Raw genomic sequence first — 26,016 nt, 5'->3', positions numbered from 1 at the left:
CAACATTGGAAGTTCCGATTGATTTTCGTCAGAAATATAAATGTTATTGTATATAGTTACCGTCGCGTTTACGGATTTTGTATATAAGGCATGTATAATAATCATACGTTATTGCACATTTGTGTTTTGATCGATTGATCACGAAAATTGGAATGAAGCATGCACGACACGAGCTCGCGTTCGTAATGCACGTGTGTGCACATACGAGCTGCGCGCACGAATTCGTTTCATAAGTAAACAACAATATTATATAAATGAGAATTATATAAAAAAAGCATTAATCGATATCTCGTTAAAAGCTTGATTAAATATTCGTAAAATTCGAAACATTTTAAACTCTAAAATTAGGCTTTGAAATAAGAACTAGAAATTAGTTGTGTCGTGCGAAAAAGCACAAATCAGGTACAGAATAAATACATTGTAAAAAGCTTTCAACGACTCGTAGTAAAAGCTTCTAAGTATACGATTGCATTAAAGTATTGAAAAAAGTCTCTTACACGTATCGACGCTTTTCGTCGTTTTTGTTTTTCTGTTTCATTTTTTTTTTTACATCCTGTCGTGCGTGTGTCAGCGCGTTGAGCTATTCGATAAAGCACTTAATGAAGCTTAGACAGAACTAAAGCACTATAGTTTTCACAATCGAATTTTCTCGTGATTTTTCACGCGTTTTTTTTTTTATTTTCTCAGCCTTCGAGGTTTATTCATTTAGACTTTCGTATTTAAGCGGCCTGGCCCTTTTTGCGCGAGCTACGTAAAATTTCGTAGTTAGAAAAAAGCTGATTGTCGCGGAACTAGATGAAACATTATTTTGTCGATGGAAACAATTTAAGACAATTCTACGTAGCTCATCGATCTTTCTCTTTCGCATCGTCTATCGCAGCAAAAAACAAAGATTTCAAAGTAGAAAAAGCGCGCGGCTACCTTTTACATAACGCTGCACTATATAATTAGCGGCTGTGTGCGTTATCTCAACGATTCGCCTTAAACCTCGAAGGCCTCGCGCTGCTACGCTATCATAGCGGCGATCGGCGAGAACCTCATGATCTTGCTCAGGAGAATCCAGGCGATCGAGGCCAGTGCGGACAGGGTGACGCCACCCCAGCCGAAGTCCATGGACCAGGAGAAGGCGAAGCGTCGGGCCTTGAGGATGTGTCGATCGACGGGCCCACCGACGACGCCGTCCTCGGGCCCGTTGACGTTGACTCGGCCGCCGCCGCTGTTGCGATCCTGGCCGCTTCGCTTGTTGTAGAGGATCATCAGAGTGAAGAGCGCGAAGATCGCTGTGTGCAGCAGGAGGCAAATTAGGACGAGTAATAAGTTTGATCGAAAATTTGAATTAAAACGAGGCAAGTGTAGTAAATGTACCTGCTAGAAGATACATGACTCCGGTAATGAGGACGGCTGATATTTGATGACGGCAGAGGCCGAAGAAGCCGACGATCACGGCCGAGCCGAGGATTATTAGACAGACCAGCGAGCAGGATATGCTCAAGTTCTGCATGCCTGTTGAAAAAAAAACGTTGTATTTCACGCACTCATTTTAATACTCGCAGCTCGTGTATACACTTGTATCATATGCAAATACGCTGAAATAGAGCTTTAAAGCTCGTGATTTACACTAGTGGTACGAGCACGGTGCGGTAATTTGCGGTAAAGGCAAGGAGACGATCGATATCAGGAATAATTACAACGTCGTCTATGCGCGGAAAAGCGGTAAGTATATGAGCGATTCCCTGATTGACTTGTCGAATTTTTCATTACAAACGGGTCCAATTAGTTTTTTTGATTATTGTTTTTGGAGGCCTAGAAAAATGCACGAACAATACAAATTGTTGTAGGTATTTTTGTTATGCTAATTTCTATGTAAAAAAATCACGAAAATGAATATTATTTAACAGTTCAGAGGGCAAAGTCATGACACTGTTTCAACATTAGTGCCATGGTATGATGTGTTTCGACGGTCATGACAAGCCCGAACCACTACCCTATTCGAGAGAAAATATTCCAAATTTAAATAGTATTCTAAGCGTGTAATTTTTTTTTAGTTACGTAAACTGTAGAGCCTTGAAGACGATCCAGTTGCTATAGTTCCTGTTTTGGGCTGAAAAGGGTTAATTAGACTTATAAGCCTTTTAATAATATTTCATATGAAATTCAAACACGAATGATCTGAATGATTATCCTAGAAGAACAAAAAATTGCTGATAATATAAACTCTTGTAATCTTTCTGCCTTATTTTATTGCAACTAAGAATATCAAAATAACGTGAACATTTCCAGTAACGTAATACTGGTTATCTACACAAGGCTACTCAATTGTAAAGTGATGAAATATCAACAAATAAGTCTTGGTTTTAATTATAAACAATTACAATTAACATAACCAATCTTGTTTTCATCCTTTGACAGCTGAAAATGTTTCTAGACAAACAAATTAGTTTGAATGTCTCTCCCAATGATACAAGTAACAATACCAAAAGCAAAATTTTTCGAGTTTAATTTCTGTGGCACTGGATAGAAGGATCCATCTAATTGAAGCATCAAACTGGTAATAAGTGAGAGCAAATCCAAGGAAGTTGTCTCAAAAGATAATTCAAGTGAACACGACATTGTTTTTTCAGACGACAAAAAATACATTTGTGATATTTGTCAGAAAGCATTTACACTAGAATCAAATATGATAACCCATCGAAACACAATTCACAATGAACGAAAAAATGTCGCATGCGACAAGTGCGAAAAGAAATTTACATGTAAATCAAATTTGCTCAAGCACCAAAATAATGTCCATGAAGGTCGCAAAGATTTTGCTTGTGACAAGTGCGATCGGAAATTTGGAGAAAAATCGAACTTGATTAAACATCAAAGGACAATACATGAAGGTCACAAAGATTACGCATGTGACAAATGCGAAAAGAAATTTGGACAAAAATCGATTTTGCTCTTACACCAAAAGACAGTTCATGAAGGTTGCCAAGATTTTACATGCGACAAGTGTGAGAAGAAATTTGGTCAAAAAGGGCATTTGATCATACACAAAAAAACAGTCCACGAAGGTCGCAAAGATTTTGCATGTGACAAATGTGAGAAGAAATTTGGAGAACGAGGCAATTTGATAAAACACAAAAAAACAGTCCACGAAGGTCGCAAAGATTTTGCATGTGACAAATGTGAGAAGAAATTTGGAGAACGAGGCAGTTTGCTAAGACACCAGAAAATAGTCCACGAAGGTAGGAAAGATTACGCATGCGGTAGGTGCGTGGAGAAATTTAGAATGAAGACGCATTTGCTATTCCACCAAAAAACATTACACGAGGGTTGCCAAGATTTTGCATGTGATAGTTGCGAAAAAAAATTTGGAAAGAAAATTAATTTGCTCAGGCACCAGAAGACAGTCCACGAAGGTCGCAAAGATTACGCATGTGACAAATGTGAGAAGAAATTTGGACAAAAAGCGAATTTGTTCAGACACCAAAAAAAAGTACATGAGATTCAGAAAGATTTCGCATGTAACGTTTGTGAGCAGAAATTTCGACAAAAAACGCATTTACTCAGACACCAAAATACAGTGCACGAGGATCGAAGAAATTATGCTTGTGACAAATCCGAAAAGAAATTTGGAGCTCGAAGCAATTTGATGAAACACCAAAGAACAGTCCACAAAAATTTCAATAATTTTACATGGGACAACGACAGCATATTGGACGAGCGCAATGAGTGGTACCACGAGGCGCCGAATTTCCTCACTCTACCCGAAAATATTTTCGCGGACGAATAATTATGAAGAATAAGCACGTAATTGATGCGATGAAATATTGCGCATACATTAAATAAACAACTTAATTAAACTATATTGGATTTGCTCATCAGAGCAAATTTTTCGATGTGACATGCGCGGGAAAACGTGTAGAACTAGAATCAGTTTGATCGACCGAAAAAATGTTGTACATGAATTATGTATATTTACGAATTTTAAATACATCGCCGTTGCTTATGAATACACATATTATCGAAGCGCCGTGAAAAAAAACACACCACATCGTATCCAAAGAGGTGTGTTTTTTTTCAAGGCATTTTATCAGTATGTTTTTTTCGTAGCGTTTTACACTGTGCTTTTACTCATAAGCAACAGCGACATATTGATATAATATTATTGTCAATAAATTATTTTTATTAATTTAATTTTCAAGAGACTCGTTTGTATTACAATTCTAAAACTTGACGTTAATTTTTTAGTTATTTCTTAAATTTTTACTCAAATAATTACAACTTGTGATTAGAAACATCCTGGGACTAATTTTAAACGTCCTTGGACCCCCAAAAACAATAACCGATTTTCATTGCAAGCCTCCAACGAAAAGAAAAAAAAATCGGGCTGATTTCTAGTCGGAAAATTTGTCAGGTAAATCGTGGAATCGCTTGTATAAGTATAATATCGTAAGAGTCAGTGTTTCAAGAGTTGCACAAGTAGTGATACTCACGGTTCTGCCAGGCGGCGCGCAGCTCCTCGTGCGCCTCGTCCGGTTTCAGATAATTGATGCAGCGCTCTTGAGGAAAATCCACTTGGCCCAAAAGCTCGATCTCGAGGTCTGCGCATATATAGATGCAAACACACACAAAGTAAAAAAGAAGTTAATTTCGTTTCCTTGACTTGATAATCTCCCTACCCGGTTTCATACAAACACGCGAAGAGCAAAAAAGAAATTAAGTAGAAAGATAGAGGCAAGAAGAAGAAATGATAATGAGAATGTGCAGCGAGGTGCGTAATGCCCCCTACCATCCGAGCTCAAGCTTTTTTTGACCGACTTTGTGTGTTATATGCACACATGCACGCCTACATAGCTATAGAGTAAAAACGGGGAAAAGGGTAGGATGAGTCGTACGTGTGCATGGCACGTATCGTCGTACGGGGGTGGAGGCGGCGGCGCAGATTCTGCTGAGATTTTTACTGGAAAAGTTCCAGAGAGGCTCGAAACTCGCGTCTCAACGCGACAGCGCCAGCAGCAGCTAGCGTATAATCCATAAGCCATTTCGTGCTGCAGCACACAGCACAAACTTACGGGGCTGGCAGAGCGAGAGAAATCATTTTTACATTTTGCGACGCGAGTAAATAGCCCTTTTGAAAGTGGCCGCGATCCGTTAAAATTTGAAGGGTATAAGAGAAAAAAATATTTATTACATCTTTCGCGGTCCGCGCGAGCGTGTAACGTATAAGCAGGCAATTACGGACGAGGAGTAATGTATGAAGTAAGAAAAAAAAAAGCTTCAACCATGTGCAGCTGGGTTGACACTAATAGCTGCTGCAGCAGCTGTATGAAGTGGACACTCGACCAAAAAAATAGTAAAGAGAGAAGCATACATAAAATAAAAGAAAGAGGAGAAAAAAAAGCTCGAGGCTCCGCGTCGCTTATTTACGGCCTCGAAGACAGGCGCACGATGATATACACTTATACATCTTTTGCCGAGCTTTCTTGGCTCTCTCTCTTTCTGTCTGTCTCGTATATAATACGTCTATCCAGCGTCAGCCAGAGTTATTAGGTAATGTACTTTGTAGTCAGCCTTTGCTGCCGCTGAACTGCACACAAGTACAGGCCGCGAATACGAATGTTATATATACAAGAGGCTCAGACTCAGGATCAAAGCTAGGTGGGGTATGCGTAGAAATTGCAAAAAATAAAACAAAAAAGAATAAACGTCCTGGTCGTCTGTCGGTGCGGCGGACGAATATATGAAAGTAATGCCGGGACACAGCACAAAACGTTTGAGCTTCATCCCTTTGTTTTCGAGGCAAGATGGATAAAATAGCTTTTGGCTATATTTACCCGTTGCTTATGAATTTTCTTGTGTCCAAATATTTTTTTATTAAAAATACCGACGACGAAGCAGCGGAACAAAAAGAGAAAGGAAAAATAACGGATGAGAGAGAACGAGAAATGTAATATATATCTAGGCTGGTTTACGGACTTGCGGTACTAGTATATTACAAATATACAGTTTCATGCGTGCACGTGTGTGTGTGTACGATACATCGCATTTATATAAATTACAAAGCGGTCAAGAACGGAATAATAAATATCGCTGAAATTATGCAAAGGTAGTCGCGCGCACTGCGCGAGCCGAGCGCGAAGTTAATGCAGTTGCAGCTGCGCGCGTTTATATATTATATACTGCCTCGCTCGCGTTTCGCGTTTTGCGTTTCGTTATGCTAAAGGCTAATGCTCCGTACATAATATAATATAATGTAATTAAATAAACGCAGAAAAGCTCTCGGGCTTTTTGACTCGACATCATATTACACAATACGGCTTTTTTGAGCTTGCTGGGAAGGGAACTAATAATAATGTATACCGAAAGTGCACGAGGTGAGTCGGAGCGGATAATTTTCGAGATCCAACAGCCTAATATCGTGTGCTGCTGCGGGTAATGTAGCAGGGGGTGACGTGACGTTAGCCTAGACCTAGTGAACCGAGAGCCGAGCCTATACGTACGCGGGGGGATATAATATCGATCGTTACATTTTGTGCTTCTCTCGGTACAGAGCTTATACAGCACTATATACCGAATGTACATATACCTATGTATGCTATAGGAAGTGTTATGCACTTCCTATAGTCGCGCGCGCAGTTCCGTCTGACAAAAAAGTTTCTCTCTCTCTCTCTCTCTCTCTCTCTCTCTCTTTCCCTTTTTCCTTATTCCACAGCTTTTTCTCTACTCTGCTCTCGCTTGTCTCGCTCGCTCAAACGCGCGCGCCTGCAGCAGCAGCCGCCTGCCCGCCGAAAGAAACGAGGCGGCAGCTAACGAGTTCGAATATAAGGGAGAGAGCGAGAGACTTTTTGCGCGCGAAAAAGTTGCGCGCACTTTTTTGCGGCAGTTTTCTATTTACTTTTATGTCTTTTTTTTGCGCCTCGCGCGCGCGCGCGTTTCATATCGAGAAGATAAGTCAAATATAATATGAGCGGTTGCTGCACACTTCCACCGCATCTGTGCAATACTTATGCACACGGCCCTTTTACGCACACACACACACACACATTCGGAAGTACATTCGAAGAAATTGTGTACGTAGCCTAGCGCGCCTGAACCCACGACGACCTATTTTCGACCTAAAGCGCTCGACGCGGCGCGTCTATTTGCACGCGCTATTACAAGCGTATATGGATTTTTTTTCGTGTCTTTTATTCGACGCGATACGTCCCTACTGTACACACACACGTACTCCTTTCTTTCTTTTCCTCTTTTTTTTGAAGCTATTGTTGCGATTTCGAATGAATAAGCTCTGAAAGCTCGCGGACTTCGTACGAACCCACACATATCGTCTTCGCGAGCGCAAACACGAGCTTCTCTATCCGCGGACACAAGATCGATCGGCGAGGAGAAACTTTTTTCCGAAATTCAAAAACATTTTGCTTGTATACTTCGCGTAGTCGAGGAGTTGTTGTGCTGTATCATGCCGACTACTACTAAAACCTGCTGCTACACACGAGCTTTGTGATATACTTTTTATTTTGCGCGAGTCTAGCTTGCGAAATCAATTGTTGCAGTCCATATAGGTACGCTACGTGCCACTCGGGGCTCTATACACGACGACCTGAATCCATAATGGTCGCGTAGGCTCGCAAGCACAACCAACATCAATCAGTTGCTCGGGTGCACATTCCAGCATATTAGAAAACGAGCGCAGGAGAACCGTAAAAGGAGGAATACAATAAATGGAAATAGCGCGCGGGGGCGTGTGCACCACGTGCCAAGAGAGAATGTGAGAGAGAGAGAGAGAGAGACAAAAAGTCCATAAAAGAAAATGAGTGGAGCGGAGGGAAGGTAGGGCAGCCGGGTCAATGGGGTAACACCATCAGTAGTAGTAGTATACATATAAGGCTGGCTAGTGATTATACACCATTCGTGCCCGTAATCGATGGAAGTTAACTTTCGAGAGGTTTTTTTTGCTAGCAAAAGATTTTTAATATTTCATCCTCCGCGCTCTTGGCTGGCTGTACTAGCTAGATCCGGGGGAAGGACTTTTTTATTGGTCGAATTAAAAAAGTGAAAAAAGTGCAAAAAAGATGAAAAAGGGAAAGAGGAAAAGAGTCAGCTGAAATTTTTCGTCAGATAAATCGCTCGAATGAACAAGCAGTACCACTAGCCGTCGAGAGAGAGGCGAGAGCGACCCGGTAATAATAGAAATGGCTCGCGCGTCATGTACTACGGGTGTTCCCGTATGATTCATGCGGCAATGCTGCTCTCCGTACTCGCAAAGCCAAAACAAATAGAAAAAATAGTAGAAAGAAAGAAAATCACTCTCGATCGCGTAGCCGAGTGTATAAGCGGCGTGGAGGTTGTTGGCACAAAAACACAGAAAAAAAAATGTAGCAGCCCCGTCCGTGGCAAATTTCCATTATATCGCGCGCGCGAGTTCGTGCTAGTAATACCGGCTAATATAAATGTATAATATGCCCTGCGTGTGTGTGTGTGTGTAGTACGTACGACGCGTATAACGTGTGTGTGCTACTACATATAAATCGATCCTACCGCGTATACTGACCTATGTGCCAGCGTACAATAATAATTACATACCTGTCAAAGAGACGCATAGAGTCCAGATGCCGCCATGCATGGGTACGATAAAAGCCGGCGCTGGTGCCGTATTTTTGTCGTTGTTATGCTTGTTGATCAAGTGTACTCCCACTGCATCGACGACGGAATGAGATTGTTGCTGCTGCGGCGGCGGCGGTGGGGGTGGTGGTGCGTTACCGATTGTCTGAACGACCCGATGATCCTCATCGACGCGCGGACGATTGTTGTAGGCAGAGTCGAGCTTGCCGACCTTGTCGTCCAGGTACCAGCGTATTCTGGGGCTGACGTTGAGCCTGTCGAGGATTTCGCGGTCCCAGTAGACCTCCTCCCAGTGGTCGGACATGATGGCGCCGCAGAGCAAAATGGTGGCTGTTATAAAACAAACATTTCATCCATCGTATAGATATATCGGACTCGCGTGGAGGAATCTAAGGCGAGAGTAGGCGCGATCGCGTGGCTGTAAGCACACAAGATCGAGGGCAATAAAAGGCGCGAGAATCGACACTTGGTTTGGCGCGGAGGCCTCGGGAGGATTTTGTTTCAAGGAACTTCGGCCTCTGCTATTTCAAAGTCGAGAGCGCGCGCGAGTTAACTTTGACTTTATTATTATAGCTCCACACAGACATCGAGAGCTACGTGAATCGCACGAAGCTGTTGTGCAATATAATTCAAATTTACGGCAAGTATACGTACCAGCCACGGTAAGGGTGAGCGTAGCGAATAGAAAAATAAGCCTCGGAGCTGGACTTCGAGGTATACGGCTCGACGTGTCCATCATGTTGTCTCGATCCCCGTCGTACTCGTCGCGATTGCCGTTGAAGCAGTCCGATCGATCCCGATCGTCGGACAAAGACGAGGAGGACGAGAGGCTGGACTCTCGGTAGCGTCCAGCGCCTTCCTGCTCCCAGCGATAGTGATGGTAGTAGTCCTCTTCTTCCTCCTCGCCGTTGTTATTGCCGCTGCTATTTAAAGAGAGCAAGGGCTGCTGCTGCTGCTCCTGCTGCTGCTGCTCTTGACGAGGTCTCCAGCTCGACGAAGACCTTCGTCGGCCGCCACTGCGGCCAGAGCCGCCGCTCGCAGCCCTTAACGTCCACCTCGACCAACGGATCTTCAGTTTATACGAAGAAACGACCCGAGGATTGTAAAAGAAGAAAGGGTCGAAGCCTCTCTCGAACTTTTTAAACTCCCGAAGTAAAGATTTCTTTAGGGACTGGTACAAGCTCGTGTTGCTGTGTCGCGCTCCGACGTCCGACGCCGACTGAGTGAGGCAAACATCTGCGATCCGCTGGCTGCTGCTGCTGCTGCTGCTACTGCTATCGTATACACATGCATGTGCAGCATAGCAGTATATATATAAGAGATTACACGGACACGCGGTACTAGCGGCAGCAGCCTTTGCGCGAGGGGGTGGCGGTAGCGGCGTCGGGTGGACTGTGCAACTGCGATGTATGTACCACATCGCTCGCGCGGGACTCGCTGCACAAACTGCAACGTATATACGTACATAATCCTATACGTACCAGTGGCGTTTTAATGCTGCCTCGCGAAAACGCGGATTATACATCGATGGCCTAATGCGATTATATGTGTACACATGCACACTCTATGCAGCTATGCGCTACTAGGACCGGACGCGCGCCACGGCTACGTCGGAGCTGGCGCCAAAATCCCTCGCGCGCTCGCGACCGAGCCCTCCCCGGACTGCATTATATATGACAAAATACCGCCGTGGATTTTCGCGCATTTGCTCGATGCTGTTGCTGCTGCCATATACTCTCTCTGTTTACGAGCGACGATCGTGACTTTTAGCTTTTTCATGTTTGCCTAATATTCCGAACTGATATTTCTATCGGAGGAAGTTTTTTTAATTTTACTTTTTATAACTTTATCGTATCGATTATCGTTCAATGTTACGAGTTTAAGATAACTAAGTCAAGGGAGAGTTTTAAGACTCCAATACAGGGATCATTTTTCAACAACATTCCGTTGATTTTGGTGTAGTTTCTTTCTTTTTTATATGAAAAACTTGATTAAAAAGTCTCACGAAAAACCTGTGCTTCAAAATATTTCAATATTACCTTGGCTTCGCTCAAGTACGTCAAATCGATACTCGATACTTACGGATACTATATTGAAGGCAACGATACTCAATACACTTTTTATCTCCAATATACTGATATTCTACTGATACTAATATTCGGTCTCCGAGTGCACTACTACTGGCTTACAAAACGTTTTCACTCTAATATTTCACTCACACATTACCGAGAACACAAGTGGATCGCTGATTTTCCTTCTTCCTAATACATAGCCTCATTTCGAAGATATTTGCGATCGATGAAAAATCAAATGCTTCACGAAACATCTATTCACCAAAAATAAGATTTTTTTTCAATCGATTGATATCCTGCTCGGCTGGTCCTTATTTCCCAAGTTGTTCTGATCTTCGCTCCAGACGTTGATTCTGGTTTCTAGGGTGTAAAAAATGAGAAAAATACTTATATGAGTTAAAAAGGTAATAGTTAAGACGTGCTGAAACTCGAAAAGTCAAAAATTTTCCAAGACTTTTTTTTTAAGTTCTCAAAAAATTCTTGGTGCACCCGAACGGCTCGAGCGAGACCCGCGACACTTGTTGATCGTGCGTCAGATCGACGAGCATGTCGATCGCGGCGCCGGCCACGCTTTCGTCGGTGTGCCTGGATAATTGCTGCAAATTTTTATACACACAAGCAAATTAAAAATTGTCGAAGTTGATTCAATTAATTTATAATTTGATATATAAGTATAGTATTTAATCACAATTAATAAAATTGCTCAGATTTAGCGACAATTGTTGCCACTAGATGTACAATTACTTTTTATTCAATTTTTTTTACTACACACGCTTACAAAGAAGCATACAATGATCTGAAAGTTGCTACATACGAAATCGTTCCTTTTATCACCTGTAATGTAGAGTATGCTAATTACGATATTCAATGATGCAAAAATTAATCAGCTTACACTACTGCAAGTGTCAAAGTTCAAATCGATCGTCGGCCCAGCCACCAATACCAGGGGCTGCATTGACATTGCCATGGTCAGTATTAAAAACTTCCTAGCTTTTGTGGGATAATTATACCAGTTTACGCAATAGCTAAATGAAAATGATACAAATTACTTTTATAAAACTGTACAGACTTTTTTTACTTCTACTGAAGGTTAATTTTTACGTTTGATGGAAAAAGTTATTGCTGGCATTGCACATCAATTGACTTGGAATACAGGTTTCAATTATAACAATTAAAATATTAGTAAATATAGCAAACATTTTTGCAGTTTCCGTTAAGTCCGAATTTGCAAGTGAAATTATCATCTGAATTTATATCGAAATGAATTCGTTGCATTTATTTTTACTATCTATGAAAACTTACCCATGTTCCACATAGAATGAGAAGGAGTCCACCTATTACCATTATTCCTAGTCCTATAGGACTTACCAATGAATGAAACGTTTCAAATAGTCTAAAATCAGCAAATAAATTGTTTCGTCAAGCTTTGAAATAACAAGTATTATTCATCACTTTACATGTTGTCTTTACTAAAATGATATCGAAAAAATCTTTTTTAACACTGCGTGCGCGAAACACGGGCTTTCTAACCTTAAAGCGTCAGAAAACCCTAGTTTCTCGCAAGCAGAGTTAAAAAATATCGTTTGCAACTAGTCCGCGAGGAAGTTGACTCACCCAGGAGTCTTTGCACCCTCGCTACGCTCGGGTGAAAACAACTCCTGGGTGAGTCAACTGCTTCGCGCACTTGTTACAAAATATACTATATTTTGTTTATGATACTAAAAATTGTTGGAAAAATTTTTTCCATAAAAAATAACTTACTCAATGCAATTCTGATGTCGACGAATTATTGCTCTGAGTTTTCTGCAAATCAAGTTGGTTTTAGTTTCATCAAGCTCAGGAATCTTTTGGTCAAATTTGCCGTCTATTTCATTTAACATATATCTAAAATTGAAGAATAAGCAGTTCTTCAAATTATAAAGCAAACTACTACAAGCTTTTAAAAAAGTTATTCAAACGTTTTTACGTACTCTAAATATAGAAGCTGTCCAATGATAACGCCTGCGTATATGCATACATAATAATGAATCGTTTCCGCGCCTGCGACCAGTAAAATAACCATAATAAACTGTACAAAAAAAATGCAATAAAAGTATTCATTTTCATCAAGAAAAAGCTCGATCTTCATTGGTAACACTTTTTCGTATGTTCGATTATTTGGATATAACCATGACAAAATGGTAATGTTAACTACTGGAGCTAAGACGTAGCTTACACACATTATTAGAATGCCAACTGTAAAGAAACGTACTAGCGTGTTACTGAGCGTATTATTATTATCGCTTTCGAAAAAGATGCAGTTATTACCCGAATGAATAGTACTAAACCAGAAAGCCTTTGTGATTATTTTATCAAAGATTCGTTGCCCAACTGAATCACTGCTTTCAAACAGTCTAAAAATTATTGACAAGCACCTAGTCATCTGACATAAATAAATGACTGAAATAAATGTTGGCGAATGATCATCTTCATAAAAGAAAAAAGTTCACTTACCTTACTTTGGTTATAAAATACGAAAGTAAAATTATACAACATTAATAAAAACAATAAAATATTCATAAAACATTCAATTATACTGTTGCTGTTAGTGTTATCCTTTTTAAATTCCTGAAGTACTTTCATGACCTAAATATATAGTCTAATATTAAAAAAAACTTGTATACGCTTATAATAATTCTATTATTGAATTTTTATTGAATTTACTTACTGAACAAATCGGCAGAGCTAATAATAGTGAAAGAATAAAAAATCTTCCTGTAGAGTGCGTACGTGAACTTTGTCCTGGCCACAAACACATGCATTTTGCAATGAATACAAATAAAGAAAATCGAGAAGCTCCTAAAACGTCCATGCATTTTCGGGCTTCTTCCTCTATGTTAGCGATATCTGAATTAACCATGTTTTTGATGAATAATAATTTTCAGAGTGGCATACCAATTTTTTTTATAAAACATACAGGCATATGATGTCATGACAACTAATTCAAAAAAAATTATTACGACCGAGTATTATATTGTCAACAATAAAATGTGAAAGGCGACAAATAAGAAATGTATTCATGTGAACAAAACCCGAGTTAAAGTTTAAAGATAGAATTGATATGAATTATATATGGATAGTGTCACAAAGCTTTTCGTTCGAGCTAACTGCGGTAAAGGGTACCAGAGTGACCGAACGGTTCGTGTATTCCACCACACGTGCGTGATCTTAGCGTAACCGTCCTTGACACTGACCAATTAAAAGAATGTGTTTTGAACGATGAAAGTTTTGTCGCGGTATGGATAACAGATAATGCTGCAAACATGCGTAGTGCTATTCAATTATCAGCCGAGTGGACAAGAATTTGCTGCTTCCATCATACGGTTCATTTGACTGTGAAAGATGCGGAAAACCCCTTCTAAGATTTGGTAAAAGTTGTTTAAAAAGCTAAAATAATTGCCACATCTTTTCACACAGCAAAACGTCAAATCACCCGTTGCACCCATTGCAAGGCTACACGGATATCCGATAAATGAACCCAACTCCGCACACATTTCGCGCTCGAAAATTCGAACTCTCTATCGCTCGTCGCTCGCACGGCGCGAGCCCAGCGCCAAAACAAAATAATACAATTTATCCCGCGCTCGCTCTGCGGGGCGGTTCGTTTCGCGCGCTAGCAATATCTGCCGCCGCCGTCGCCGACCGTTGAAACGAGACAGACACACACTTTGGCAAAACGCGCGCACACACGCATCTGCTCGCACAAGCAAGCGAATTAATATATAGCCCGCGCCCCGCACACTTGCTCACGCTCAGCGGCTCAGGCAGTCTCGCATATTCTTCCGGAACCTCCTGGCGAATACATCTCATCTTGCCTATACCAGCGACTCGCTCACAAGCGTCCCTTCGTTTATCCTTTTGCGGATCGTCCAACGGATTTCAGCTTTTAACCGTCTTATAGCGCAAGCTATAACTTTCGTTCTTCAAGATTGCACCCAAACCGTTTGAAACCGAGTCGAACAACGTGAGTACATACAAAATTCGATAATCGCCTTTCTATTGTTAATTCGCGTTGATTCGTGTGTAACATTGTCGTTGATCGTCGGCTGATTAAGGATCGTTTGAGGCTTTTGTTTTACACTTTGATTATTTCGTTAAGCTCGTAATTACATTCACGTTTTTGATATTCGAACCAATCGACTGTCGTTCAAAGTCCGAGTCCATTTAAAATCTATAATTTGCAATGCAAATTCGTTAGCGAGTATTTTGAGGTTATGACACACGCCTGGCTCTTTGTCCGAACGGGTTCTTCGTTAATTTGTTGATTTATGACAATACTTCACGCGTAATTCAATGATTTTGATAAATTATTAAATTTTCATCCAATTTGACAAAATTTTGATCAACGTACAATGACAAGTAGCCAGTAACGTCTCGATCTACCGCGACATTGCCGGATTTATTTACAAACTTCGAATCGAATTGACAACGGCTATTATTACTTTCGTATTGACAATTAAGATCTTCGAGACGATCTATGCTCTTGAATCATAACATATTATTAACATCAATAACATAACGCGATATTTTCACCGGCTAACTGTGTAAACTCGTTGTTTTTGGAAAAAGGCGCGTACTCTATCGATGTTCTGGTTTGCCCGCCTATTCGTTGGCGGATCGTCATCGTGTGTATTACAATCGTAAACAAAGATAATAGACCACCCCATTCAAATTGAGATTTGCGTGCGAGTATCATACGTTACGAGTAGTATTTTCAATTTTCACTTATAACTGTATGATGTCAATTATGTGACAGATGAATGTTATAAATTTTGAATTAGTAATTATGATCATTCATTGTAATTTTTCTTTGAGAAATTAAACTATAAAAAACGCGACTGACGTGTTACTTGAGTAGTAAATTTTTTATTCGTACTTATAAATTTTATGAGCCAACAAAATTAACTTCAACTTAGTTGATTAAAATTTTCACAATCTTGTATGTCTCCTAACTAATTAATTATGTTAATTTATAGATGTCTAATGAAGATGTTATCATGACTGACCCTGCCAGCTGCATGGCTCAGGGAAGACGCAGTTACTTGCTGAGCGATTTCAATTCAGCAGTTACTTTCTTTGGCCAGGCATGCATGCTCTTATCTGAAAAGCACGGTGAAGTGGCTAATGAATTAGCCGATCCCTACCTAAATTATGGCAGAGCTTTGCTTAATTTGAACCGCGAAGAACAGGGTGTACTGGGTCCTAATGTGCCTGGTACTGAGGACGCTGAAGAGGAAGAAGTAGAAGAAGACGGGTAAATTGACAAATTCTAACTTTCACACCAATATAAAAAATATAAATTCTAAAGTAATTTAAATTATTCATCCAGAAATGAGGAGAAAGAGGAAACCAAAACTGACGACAAAGCTGAAACTAATGATGACAAAGTGGAAGCTAGTGAAGACAAGGTGGAAACTAGTGAAGACAAGGTGGAAACTAGCGATGAAAAAATGGAAACTATCGATGAGAAAGTGGAAACTAGCGAGGAAAAAGTAGAAACTAGTGATGACAAACCTACTAATGGTGAAAAGTCTAAAGAAGAACCGGAAGAAACTGATGCCAAACCAGAAACTTCTACTGATGCTACTGACGCTAAAGAAAATGGAGAAGCTTCTCACTCAGAACAAAATGGTGAAGGAAATGACAGTGAAGATGAAGATGACGATGAAAATAAAAGTAACTTACAGGTAAATAATGATTTTTTTAAAATATTTTTAAAAAATCACTCATAATGATAAAACTAATATAAGATTCTTGTATTATAGCTTGCATGGGAAGTTTTGGAACTCTCTAAGGTGATCTATTCAAAACTACCAGATTCTGAATCAAAACTTGCTGAGATTCACAGATTGCTTGGTGAAGTAGCAATGGAAAGCAACAATCTAGATGATGCTGTAAATGATTTGGAAAAGTCTTTAGAATTGTATAGAGGTCTCACTCCTAAAGATTCCAGATGTATTGCTGATGTACTTTATCAACTTGGTAAGAATTCAAATCATTGATAAATTTTGAAAAATCTGAGAATATTTATTCATCTGATTGCAAAATCCTGTTTAGGTTTGGCAAGTTCTCTTCAAAACGACTTTGAAAAAGCCATTGAACGATTCACAGAATCTACAGATCTAATAAAGGGCAGTATCCACGATCTCCAACAGGATCCACCAATTATTTTTGATTCGTCTATAAACGTGGAACAGGAACTTAAGGAGCTCAAGGAATTATTGCCAGAAATTGAGGCTAAAATTGCTGACATGCGTGAAATGGATCAAAATACAGCCAAAGCTGTCCTTGAAAATGTGAAAAAATACATGTCTGGCGAAACGACAAACGGTGCAGGACCAAGCGGCGCTGGTAGCTCTGGTTCATCGTCTGCATCCACGTCCACGGCTAAGGAAGTTAAAGATATTTCGCATCTTGTACGCAAAAGCAAGAGGAAAAACGAAGATGAGACATCTGAACTAGCATCTCCCTGTAAGAAACCAGTTATCACCCCATCTGAAAAGTCTGTGTAGGCTTACATCAGTTGACTTTTTTTTAACTTCTTCGACGTCTGATTTTTGTTATTCAGGTTGAGACTTGACAATCAAACTGGATGGGGATCCTATCAGTTAAATAGTTAAGAAACTCAACCATAAATTAAGAAAAATTTAATAATTAAGGATAACTTCCAGGAAATACAATGTCTCTATTAGTATAGTTTGTAAGTGACTTTTATTTATTTTTTTTTATTTAATTTTTTCTTAAATTTTTAACTCAAGAGACAGTATCGTTAACTAGAAGATAATGCTGTAATTTCCATCGAAAATAATTTATCATGACAAAGTAACTTGGTAAATTAAAACCACTGTTACTAAGTTAACTGACCACGATAATACTATTATGCTCTCAGATTCATTAAATGAAAGCTGATTTTTATACACTTTTCCAGCATCCAATTTTATAAGCTATGTTTAAAAAATTTGCAACTTTTAAACTTGAAATAATTTTTTTTATGAAATCAGAATTAGAAGTCAAGTTCAAGAGTGTGTTGTTCTTTGTTTTATTCTTGTTATGTACGACCATTTGATCAATGAAGACTTGATAACTACGTTAGCCAGTAAAAATAGTATCATTGAATTATTAGCAAAATGTAAATCACATTTAATCTCATAATAATTCATTCCGTTATCAACATACTTTAATCATTTAATTTAGTTTATGATTCAAATGTTATGTAACAATAAAAATATCTTTTGTAGCGAATATAACAGATTACTTTAATTATTTAGCCAATTTCAAAACTTAATTCCATTTAAAACTGAACAGAGTAACATTAATTACAAGACCTTGGAATACAGAATATCATCAACAAAAATAAGTACATTTCAATCTCCCAACAATTCTTCTATATCGTCATCGCGATCCACCAATTTTTCTTGCTCGATATTGGCCTTGAAACCGAGCTTTTCGAGTATCTTTTCATCATAGTAGTAGGTGAGATTAATACCGGGCACCAGACGTTTTAATTCTTCGACTGTTGCTCGAGCTTTTTCCGTATCGCCCTTGCCGATAAAATGATGGGTAATGGTAGCAAATAAATCACCTCGACGCACTGATTGCTCGAGCTCTTGACCTTGCGAGTCCAGAAGAAAACGTACTTGGCTCATAGCTGTATCGGTCTCTCCTCGTTCAAAAAGTCTACAGGTAAATACAAGTAAACAATTATAACTTATTGGTCGGCGATAATAGTCGAACATTTTCAGTACTTACTTTTTGATATCGATGTACCTCTTGATGGTAGTCAATCTGCCATTGACAACGTCCACCGCTCTCCGATGTACGTCCGGATCCTTGGGCTCGATGACTTTGGCCAAGCATCTGCTCGCCTGATTCAGCGCGTCGACGGCTTTCTCGTAATTCTGAAACTCGTCTATCTCCACTTGAGCGCAGGCGACGTAAAAATTCGCCAACAGATCCATGGCCTTGCCCTTCGAGTAAAAGCTAATGATATTCTTCAGGACTTCCGGCTGATTTTGCCAGTCGAGCGACTGCAGGTAATTACCGGCCATGATGTAAATCTCGCGCTGACGCGAGACCTGAGCGAAGAAGCAGATCTTCTCGGTGTCGCCGGACTTGAGCAGGACCTTCATGGCGCGCGGTTTGTTGCCCGCCTGGGTGAACTTCTTCGTGGCCAGATGAAGATTGTTCTGCCTCAGCGCGATCTCGCCGATGCGTTCGAGCATGATTAAACGCGAGCGCTCCTTATCCGCGTCCTTCTCGGGCTTATCCAAAGCCATCTTCTCGGCCAGATCCTCGGTCAGGTTGATGTCGTGCTCCTCGATCAAGTCCAACGCCTCCTCGTAATACTTGCCAATGGCTAAGAGATCGACGGCCTTGTCGATCTGCGAATTTTGTACGAAATATTCGGCGCACTTCTTGATCAACGCCGGATCCGAGTCGGCGTTCACGTCCATGGTTATCAACTGCAGCGCGTTGTACTGCTTGGTCTTGAAGGCCAGGTCCAGGGCCCTCTTCAGAAGGCCCGCCTTGTGATACAACAGAATAGCCTTGTCGACCTGCTCCATCTGCTCGTAATACCTCGCGACGTCGATCTGCGCCTGTCTCGGCGCCATCATGGCCAGAGGCCACAACTCCTCGTGCATGTCGTGCTCTTTGCAGACCCTGATCGCGTTGGTATAAGCCCCAGCCATCGTGTAGAAATGCACCGCCTGGCCGATGTTGTTGCGAGACTCGTAGTGCGCGGCCAGGTGGTAAGCGGAGGCCGGATGACGGGTGCGATTGACCACGTCGCAGGCCTCGCTCTCGCGCTCGAAGTAGCACAGCAGTCGAGTCTGCGAGAGGCTGTCCTGGGCCTGCTCGTACAGTTTGAGGGCAGCCTCCATGTCGTTGCTCGATTCCGTGTACTGGGCGTGCCAATTTTTTATCTCTCTGTAATTAAAGCGAGTGTCAGAGCTTGAAACAATATTATGTAAAAAAAAAAAATAATACTTACGAATCGTCCGAATTTACGAGATAAGTTTGCAGATCGCGAGGCGATGCCAGCAGCATCCGGGGCACCTCGAACCTATGACACTCCGCCTGGGTATACATCTCGATGGCCTCCGTAATTTTGCCGTTCGACTCGAGCGCCCGAGCGTAATTGTAGCAGCTCGTCTTCTCGCGTATCTTGTCCTCTTTCTTTGCAAGCTCTATCGCCTCCTTGAATCTGTTGCGAGCTTCCAGCAGCGAGCCGACGAGGTCGAGTCGTTTGGCTTCGCGGAACAAGCGATCGGCGTCGTCCTGCATATAGGTACAAGTCTTGATATCGCTCAATTGATTTTGTACTCAAGTACTCACGTAAAGCTCCAATTCTACAGCCAACACTCCGACCTTCGCCTCCAAGTTCAGAGTGTCGTCCTGCATGGCTTCTCTCAGTGCTCTCGCGCTTCTGGCTTTCTTCATGTGGCCCAGGCACAGCATCGCCATGTCCAGCTGCTTCGTCTTCACGCACATCTTGGCCAAGCTCTTCCACACGGTCTCGTTCTGAATCGTCTTGATGGCCTTGAAGGCCTCGTCCATGTTGGCGATACTCAAGTAGAAGCAAAAGTCGAGGATGGCCCGCTTGGTCGTCTGGTCGCACGAGCCCAGCTCCTCGAAGTCTCGCATCAAGAGCCGCGCAGTCTTGCTTTTGCTCGTCTTCTCCGAGTCGAGCACCACCAGGTAGGGTGACTTGACTCCCAGCAAGCGGCTGTTGACGTCCTTGATGTCGCGCGTGTCTTGGACGACGATACCGTGCTCGGAAGTGACGAACATCGTTACCAGCACGACATTGGCTGTTTCGTGACTTTTTGCCTCGTCCGACGACGATTTCGGATTGAAGCTTTCCGGTTTTTGAGCTCGACATATGAGTAATCGAGAGTCGTCGATGTCCCAGCAGTGCGCTGTTACCAGTCGACCTTTGCATTTCGCTATTCTGAATGAGAGATAATTTTTCAAATACCACTCTTACTTAAAAAAAAAAAAATCAAATTAAATAAAGACTAACTCACAAAGGAGAATCATTATCATCGTCATTATCTCCCGATGAAAAATCAAACTCGTGAATTTGATCACTTTCAATATCCCAAACATAGAGTATGGGACTGGGCATGAGATTAGCCATAGCGACGGTGATGGACACGTATCTACAATCGGAGTTGCATCTGGCCTCGATTATTTCAGCGAAATCGCTGATTGCTTCGTACGTAGCCATGGCTCTCGTATGGAGCTTGGCCTCTCTCTTGCTCAGATCCCAAATTTTCAAGATCCCATTCAGAGACGCTACCGTGAGAAAATCGCCGGTCATTTCCATGGTTATGGGCTCGCCCTCTTCCGGAAGCGTAGGCAGAGTTTGAATTATCGTTCCCTCCTCGATCGATCTGAGTTGGATCGCTTGGGGTGTCAGGACGATCAAGGTCGAGTCGCGCAACAACAGCTTCTCGGTTTCGCAGCTGAAACTCGTCACTACCGTTGTCGTGGGTGGGCTATCTTGACTCATTTTATAGACTACACCGTGTCTGCCCGACGACACGGCGATGTAGCTTCTGTTTACAGCTGTCGCTTGAACTTGTAAGTCAGTTTTCAGAGTGAATATTTGTTCTAGAAAAAATATTTAAAATTAGTACAGTTAATTTGTTTGAACAACAAATCGAAAGATATAAACCAACCAGGTTCATGTATTTCAATGAGTAATTGAGTGGGACTTATTTGACTGGCACAAACTCCATCATTGTACACTGCACACATTGGTTGTTGATGTAAAATGTATACATTTGTTACACAATTAACAGCTAATAATGGACTTCTTAATAATATTGCACCCCAAGTGATTTGCTTAACGGTACCAGGAACCGTACAAGAATCTGGTATCGCAGGCCAAGAATTTTCTTCACTTTCAGAACCTCTGATTTTACGCTTCCACAAATAGATTGTTCCTAGGTTTGATCCAGCCACAAGGGTATCTAAAATTACATAGAATACATAGACAATAATAGAAGCTTGCTTTTATTTCTATATGAGTTGTGATTGCCTACCATTAACTTTACAATAGGATAAACTTGAACAAATTTCTTGGGGAGCAGCCAAATTTCCAGTTGTGTTCTGCTCTGGTGGCGAGAGCAAATATGTATCTCCAGTGTGCAAATCCCACAATCGTATTGTTGATTCACCAGTAAGAATGGCTAATGTATTGTTGCCAGCCCAACACAAAGATGGACCACTTTTAGTATTATCACTTTTACCACTTAGTTTCACCTAAAATAATTATTGCATTAATTGTGTTTCCATTTCTTGAAGACCACAAATAATTGATCCAGTTTACCTTTGTTATTTCTGTAAGTCGCCCAGTCACAGAGTCAGTTTGAAAATGTCCAATATGCAATCCTTCGCTCATTATCACTAAAGAATCTCTTGTTTGATGATGCAGTAAGCAGTGCAACGCTTGTCCATCCATATTCAATACTTGAATACACTGACCTTGAGCGTCCACATAAAAAACTACACCACTTATAGTTGCAGCATAAAACGCATGATTATCTCTTTGCACAGAGATTGATGTAGGAGCTGCAGTTCTTGGTCGCCATGAACTAAATAAATCCAGAGCTCTCTCGTCACCAGCTACTGCTGCTTTTGCCAAACCACTGTCAAAATTAATTAACTGAATAGAAAAAGCAATTAATTTTTAACATCAGCATTAAAAATATTTACCTAAAATCAACAGATGGTTTTGGAGAAGTTATTTTAAAAGCAATATGAGTTAAAGACTCTTTAAGTTCATGATGAAACATAATAGACAATTGATTTCTGCTATCCAGTCTCCAACCAACCAAAGAACCAACTATGTCACCCGATACCAATCTTCCTCCATGCTGACTCCATTGTAAAATGGTAATAGGATCCCTATGTGGTGTCACAATGATATTAAAGTCTCTTGACCCAGTATCTCCAGTCCATAACTGCCAAAAAATTCAATCATTGTAAGGCACTTTTAAATTGTGGAGTCAATTGCGCTGCAAACGTCATAATACCCTCAGCTCTCCACTTTCCCAAGTGACAGCCAGCCACTTGCGCTCGGGGTGCCATGCCAAGGCGGTGATTTGCGCCACCGAGTGTCCCGAAGACTCGACGTCCGGCAGAATTTCACCTTGATCATCGAACACAGTCACGAATCCACCCTTCTCTTGAGAAAACGAGGCGATCGCCAACAGGGGCAGATTCGCGTGCCATGACACGAAGGTATTGACCGACGCGATCTCCGGGTTCTGCACTCGCGTGTCGAAGTACAGCGACATCCCGATTTATACTTGAATTCACGTTTTCATCGCAAAGTTACAAAAAAATTGCGCGAACACTGAAATAGGCTCTTCCGCACCGAAATTACACTGAACGTCGAGTCGAGGTGCGTTTCAACAAAGTCGCGCGAGTCGCGGCGCGTTTCCACCGGCGACGGAGCCAGCCGATACATGTAAACATAAACAAACCCTCCTATATACGTACACTTCCCACTACACGTATATGCCGCTCAATGCCAATCGCCATAGTATCCTTATTTTTTACTTATGCCCACTATTCGCGTGCTGCAGGTGCATAGGCGCGCAGGACAAGGTTAATATCGTATCATCATGCGACCATAAGAGATACTTCAATGAACCAAAAAAAAAAAAAAAGAAAGAATAAACGAATTGTAGGTTTTCCTCGTAAAATTAATCGTTGCACGTAGGATAAATATATTATTTATATTTTGAGTACAAATACAAAATAGTACTTCACACACGCACATTAATGATATCGAGCTCAGCTTTTGTGCAGCCGAACGATCTGTTTGTGTAAAAATCTTAACATCTGTAATTTCACGAAAAAGAGACAAAACAAAGTGATTATAGTGAACCGTTGAAATGGGTTCAACGAACAAATTTTTTTGTACCTGATAGTACTTGCAGCGCTCGCGATCGGCCGTGTTCTCGAGCGCTCCAAGGATCTCCGTATACTTCTGCTCGGAGTCGCCGATAATCGAGCCACCGCCGCCACCGATATCGAAGTGATTTTCCGCGGCTGAGTAAGACAATGTTGGATTTTCAAGCCTGCTCTTCAGCTCCTTTATCTCTCTCTCCTTATCCTGGATCGCACGAACGAAAAATTGACATTTTTTAACATTGAGATTCGATGATCGACTCCGTTTTTGCAATTACATACAAATGCAATCGGAAAAAAAGTATGATTCGAATAAGAATGAAAATGTATTTTCACTAAATTTTTTTCCGATTGAGAGTTAAAAAAAAATCATTCAATCGGTGAATATGAATTCTTAGAAATACTTTGCATATATGATTAATTTTCTTCTCGTACTCTTGCTGCAGATTTTTCGTATACTTCTCGAGCCGGGCGACGTTTTTCTTTAGCGCCGCTATTTCCTGCTGATGATTGTCGGTCTGTTTCAGCGATACGTTCTCGAGATTACCGCGCATCTGGTGCAGCTCTTCCTTGATCGTTTTGTACTGCTCCAGTAGGATCGAGTGCAAATTCTAATGAACGAGGATAAAAGAAATGATTGCACTTTTTTTAGCCAAATGCTGCTTCGACGTATTTACTAACGTCTTGGGACTTGAGATCGAGCATCTGCTGGAGCTCGCGAACTTTTTCGCTGACACAGTCGAACTCCTGGGACTTCCTTTCTAACTCGGCTTTCTTCTGCTGCTCCGACTCCTCTCGCCTCCTCAGTTCCGCGTCCTTTTCGCGCAGCATCTTCTCGTACTCGTCTTTGATCGTCTGCAGCGTCTGCTCCCAGCGACGATCGGCCGAAGATCTCGTCGATTCGTCTTTGCTCGTTTTTTCCTGCTAAATCATTATCATTTTCAATGAGCTAACACATAGACCCCGTGGCGAGTATTACCTTATTTTCCGACACCTCGGCGAGCTTGTGCTCGATCTGAGCCATCTTTTCGTTCAGCTCTTGGTTCTCCTTGCGCGCATTTTCCAACTGCTGCTTCATGTGATTGAACTGCTCGGCCATCTTCGTCTTGTACTGCTCGACGATGTCTCTGTGTTTTATCTCGAGCACCCTCTTGATTTCCTGTACCTCGGCCAATCTGAACACACCCGCGAAAGTTCAAAATCATTAACTAAGAAAATTCGAGATAATCCCATCGCGTTTTCACACACTAACTTAGCCCTGAGCGTAGCGATCTCATTCACGAACTTCTTGATCTTGGCATGAAGCTGGGGTATCTCGCTCTTGGCCTGCGAGCAGTCGTGATAGTAATTCAGCTTCTCCCTCAGCTTCTCGTTCTGAGCTTCCAAATCCTCGATGATCGAGCTCATCGTCTCTATTCTCTCGCGATACGTACGCGTGGCGTTGCGCTCCGCGCGGACGCTCTGCTCGCAAAAGTGTACGGTCGTCGTGGTGGTGGTCGTTTGCGGTGGTCCTGCTGCCGCTCTGGGTGTCGCCGCCGATCGACTCGGCGGAAGCGGATGGGATGTGTCACCGCCGGCTACCGTGGACGCTTGAATGGGTGGCGCGTCGACGAGTGTACTGGTGTCGTCGTCGTCGTTGTCGGCTAGACGCGATCGGTTGGGACTCGGCGAGTGAGCCACGACGTAGCCAGCACTGACGGAGGCGCGATGTCTGCTCTTGGATCGTTTGCTCGTGGCGATCGGTATCGATGTCGATTGTGGAATAACCGGTTGTGGAGGAGCAGCCGCAGCGGGAGTACTCGCCAAGACTACCGATCCCGTTTCCTCGGTCGTCAGCTCGGTGCAAGACGAGCTGGTCACTTGTTGCTGCTGCTGCTGCTGCTGTGGAACTTCTTGTACGGGAGGAGGCGCCTGCTTGTACCTATCGTAGCGCGGAATCGGCACCAATCGGCCGTGTTTAGGCGGCATCTTGTCGAACGGCAATTTGAGCTGCCCGCGCTCTAGCTGATCGAGCAGCTCGGCCAAGTGCTCGTTACGCAGGCGTCTTTGATCGCGCGCCTTATTCAACCTCTCCAACCAGGCCCGACAGAATCGGCCCTCCACCGAGGCGTTGGCCAGTCGCAGCAGGTACGGTCTGGTCTTGGCCAGCAGGTCTTCGAACTCGTCGTCCATTCGGCGCAGCAGCTGCGCGTCGTCTTCGTTCGTTGCACGGGGCATGACTTTCTTAATCCTCTCTCACTCGCTCTCGATCAATCTTGTCGTTGGATTTTGGCAGCTGCGAGTTTTGTCAAGGGGTGTTTTCTACGAGGCATGACTGGCGCATGAGAGAGGCTACTGCTACGGAAAAGGGTTAGGATCGGTCCCTGGC

The 26,016-nt window shown here is 42.0% G+C and overlaps 4 protein-coding genes across 7 annotated transcripts; 1 reads left to right on the top strand and 3 right to left on the bottom strand.

Annotated features, from left to right (window-relative positions):
* Positions 1-538: 538 nt before the first annotated feature.
* On the bottom strand, positions 539-9,829 carry LOC106657102. The gene is made up of 5 exons (XM_014378412.2): positions 9,265-9,829; positions 8,572-8,940; positions 4,482-4,589; positions 1,366-1,503; positions 539-1,280 (listed from the first exon to the last, which is right to left on the bottom strand). Exons 1-5 carry the CDS (start codon positions 9,347-9,349, stop codon positions 1,006-1,008), a joined length of 975 nt encoding a protein of 324 aa, XP_014233898.1. The 5' UTR covers positions 9,350-9,829; the 3' UTR covers positions 539-1,005.
* A 4,611-nt stretch (positions 9,830-14,440) lies between these two features.
* On the top strand, positions 14,441-17,963 carry LOC106657117 (protein HGV2). 2 transcript variants are annotated; one of them, XM_014378432.2, is made up of 6 exons: positions 14,441-14,685; positions 15,698-15,975; positions 16,051-16,408; positions 16,487-16,703; positions 16,779-17,192; positions 17,290-17,963. In XM_014378432.2, the coding sequence occupies exons 2-6, from the start codon at positions 15,698-15,700 to the stop codon at positions 17,292-17,294; spliced, it is 1,272 nt and encodes a 423-aa protein (XP_014233918.1). In that variant the 5' UTR covers positions 14,441-14,685; the 3' UTR covers positions 17,295-17,963. The 2 variants fall into 2 exon arrangements, with proteins under 2 accessions (XP_014233918.1, XP_014233917.1); XM_014378431.2 differs by lacking the exon at positions 17,290-17,963 and having other exon boundaries at positions 16,779-17,283.
* Positions 17,964-18,061: 98 nt separating this feature from the next.
* On the bottom strand, positions 18,062-23,512 carry LOC106657113 (intraflagellar transport protein 140 homolog). Its single transcript, XM_014378424.2, has 10 exons — positions 22,766-23,512; positions 22,446-22,693; positions 22,060-22,378; positions 21,773-21,992; positions 21,407-21,700; positions 20,750-21,338; positions 20,058-20,673; positions 19,714-20,000; positions 18,471-19,649; positions 18,062-18,398 (listed from the first exon to the last, which is right to left on the bottom strand). The coding sequence occupies exons 1-10, from the start codon at positions 23,027-23,029 to the stop codon at positions 18,086-18,088; spliced, it is 4,329 nt and encodes a 1,442-aa protein (XP_014233910.1). The 5' UTR covers positions 23,030-23,512; the 3' UTR covers positions 18,062-18,085.
* Positions 23,492-25,888, bottom strand: LOC106657114 (golgin subfamily A member 4-like). Of its 3 annotated transcripts, none has more exons than XM_023463031.1 (6): positions 24,901-25,888; positions 24,628-24,823; positions 24,330-24,572; positions 24,053-24,259; positions 23,662-23,853; positions 23,492-23,579 (listed from the first exon to the last, which is right to left on the bottom strand). In XM_023463031.1, the coding sequence occupies exons 1-6, from the start codon at positions 25,863-25,865 to the stop codon at positions 23,532-23,534; spliced, it is 1,851 nt and encodes a 616-aa protein (XP_023318799.1). In that variant the 5' UTR covers positions 25,866-25,888; the 3' UTR covers positions 23,492-23,531. The 3 variants fall into 3 exon arrangements, with proteins under 3 accessions (XP_023318799.1, XP_014233914.1, XP_014233915.1); XM_014378428.2 differs by having other exon boundaries at positions 24,330-24,569; XM_014378429.2 differs by lacking the exon at positions 23,492-23,579 and having other exon boundaries at positions 23,746-23,853; positions 24,084-24,259.
* Positions 25,889-26,016: the final 128 nt, after the last annotated feature.

Source organism: Trichogramma pretiosum, unplaced genomic scaffold, assembly GCF_000599845.2.
Source record: "Trichogramma pretiosum strain Unisexual culture from Peru unplaced genomic scaffold, Tpre_2.0 scaffold14, whole genome shotgun sequence".
Taxonomy (NCBI): domain Eukaryota; kingdom Metazoa; phylum Arthropoda; class Insecta; order Hymenoptera; family Trichogrammatidae; genus Trichogramma; species Trichogramma pretiosum.
This window is presented reverse-complemented; position numbering and strand designations above follow the sequence as displayed.

Bases quoted from the DNA above. Each gene is read 5' to 3' on its own strand.
- LOC106657102 (XM_014378412.2), bottom strand. From the start codon at position 9,349: ATGATGGACACGTCGAGCCGTATACCTCGAAGTCCAGCTCCGAGGCTT. The intron at 1,504-4,481 runs GTGAGTATCACT...TTTTTTCAACAG, and splicing joins GCGCGCCGCCTGGCAGAACC to GCATGCAGAACTTGAGCATA. The intron at 1,281-1,365 runs GTACATTTACTA...TGCTGCACACAG, and splicing joins AGTCATGTATCTTCTAGCAG to CGATCTTCGCGCTCTTCACT.
- LOC106657117 (XM_014378431.2), top strand. From the start codon at position 15,698: ATGTCTAATGAAGATGTTATCATGACTGACCCTGCCAGCTGCATGGCT. The intron at 16,409-16,486 runs GTAAATAATGAT...CTTGTATTATAG, and splicing joins AAAATAAAAGTAACTTACAG to CTTGCATGGGAAGTTTTGGA. The intron at 16,704-16,778 runs GTAAGAATTCAA...AATCCTGTTTAG, and splicing joins TGATGTACTTTATCAACTTG to GTTTGGCAAGTTCTCTTCAA.
- LOC106657113 (XM_014378424.2), bottom strand. From the start codon at position 23,029: ATGTCGCTGTACTTCGACACGCGAGTGCAGAACCCGGAGATCGCGTCG. The intron at 22,694-22,765 runs GTATTATGACGT...ATTTTTTGGCAG, and splicing joins GGGAAAGTGGAGAGCTGAGG to TTATGGACTGGAGATACTGG. The intron at 20,001-20,057 runs GTGAGTACTTGA...ACCTATATGCAG, and splicing joins CTGTAGAATTGGAGCTTTAC to GACGACGCCGATCGCTTGTT.
- LOC106657114 (XM_023463031.1), bottom strand. From the start codon at position 25,865: ATGCCCCGTGCAACGAACGAAGACGACGCGCAGCTGCTGCGCCGAATG. The intron at 24,260-24,329 runs GTTAGTAAATAC...CTCGTTCATTAG, and splicing joins TCGATCTCAAGTCCCAAGAC to AATTTGCACTCGATCCTACT. The intron at 23,854-24,052 runs GTATTTCTAAGA...CGTGCGATCCAG, and splicing joins AAATTAATCATATATGCAAA to GATAAGGAGAGAGAGATAAA.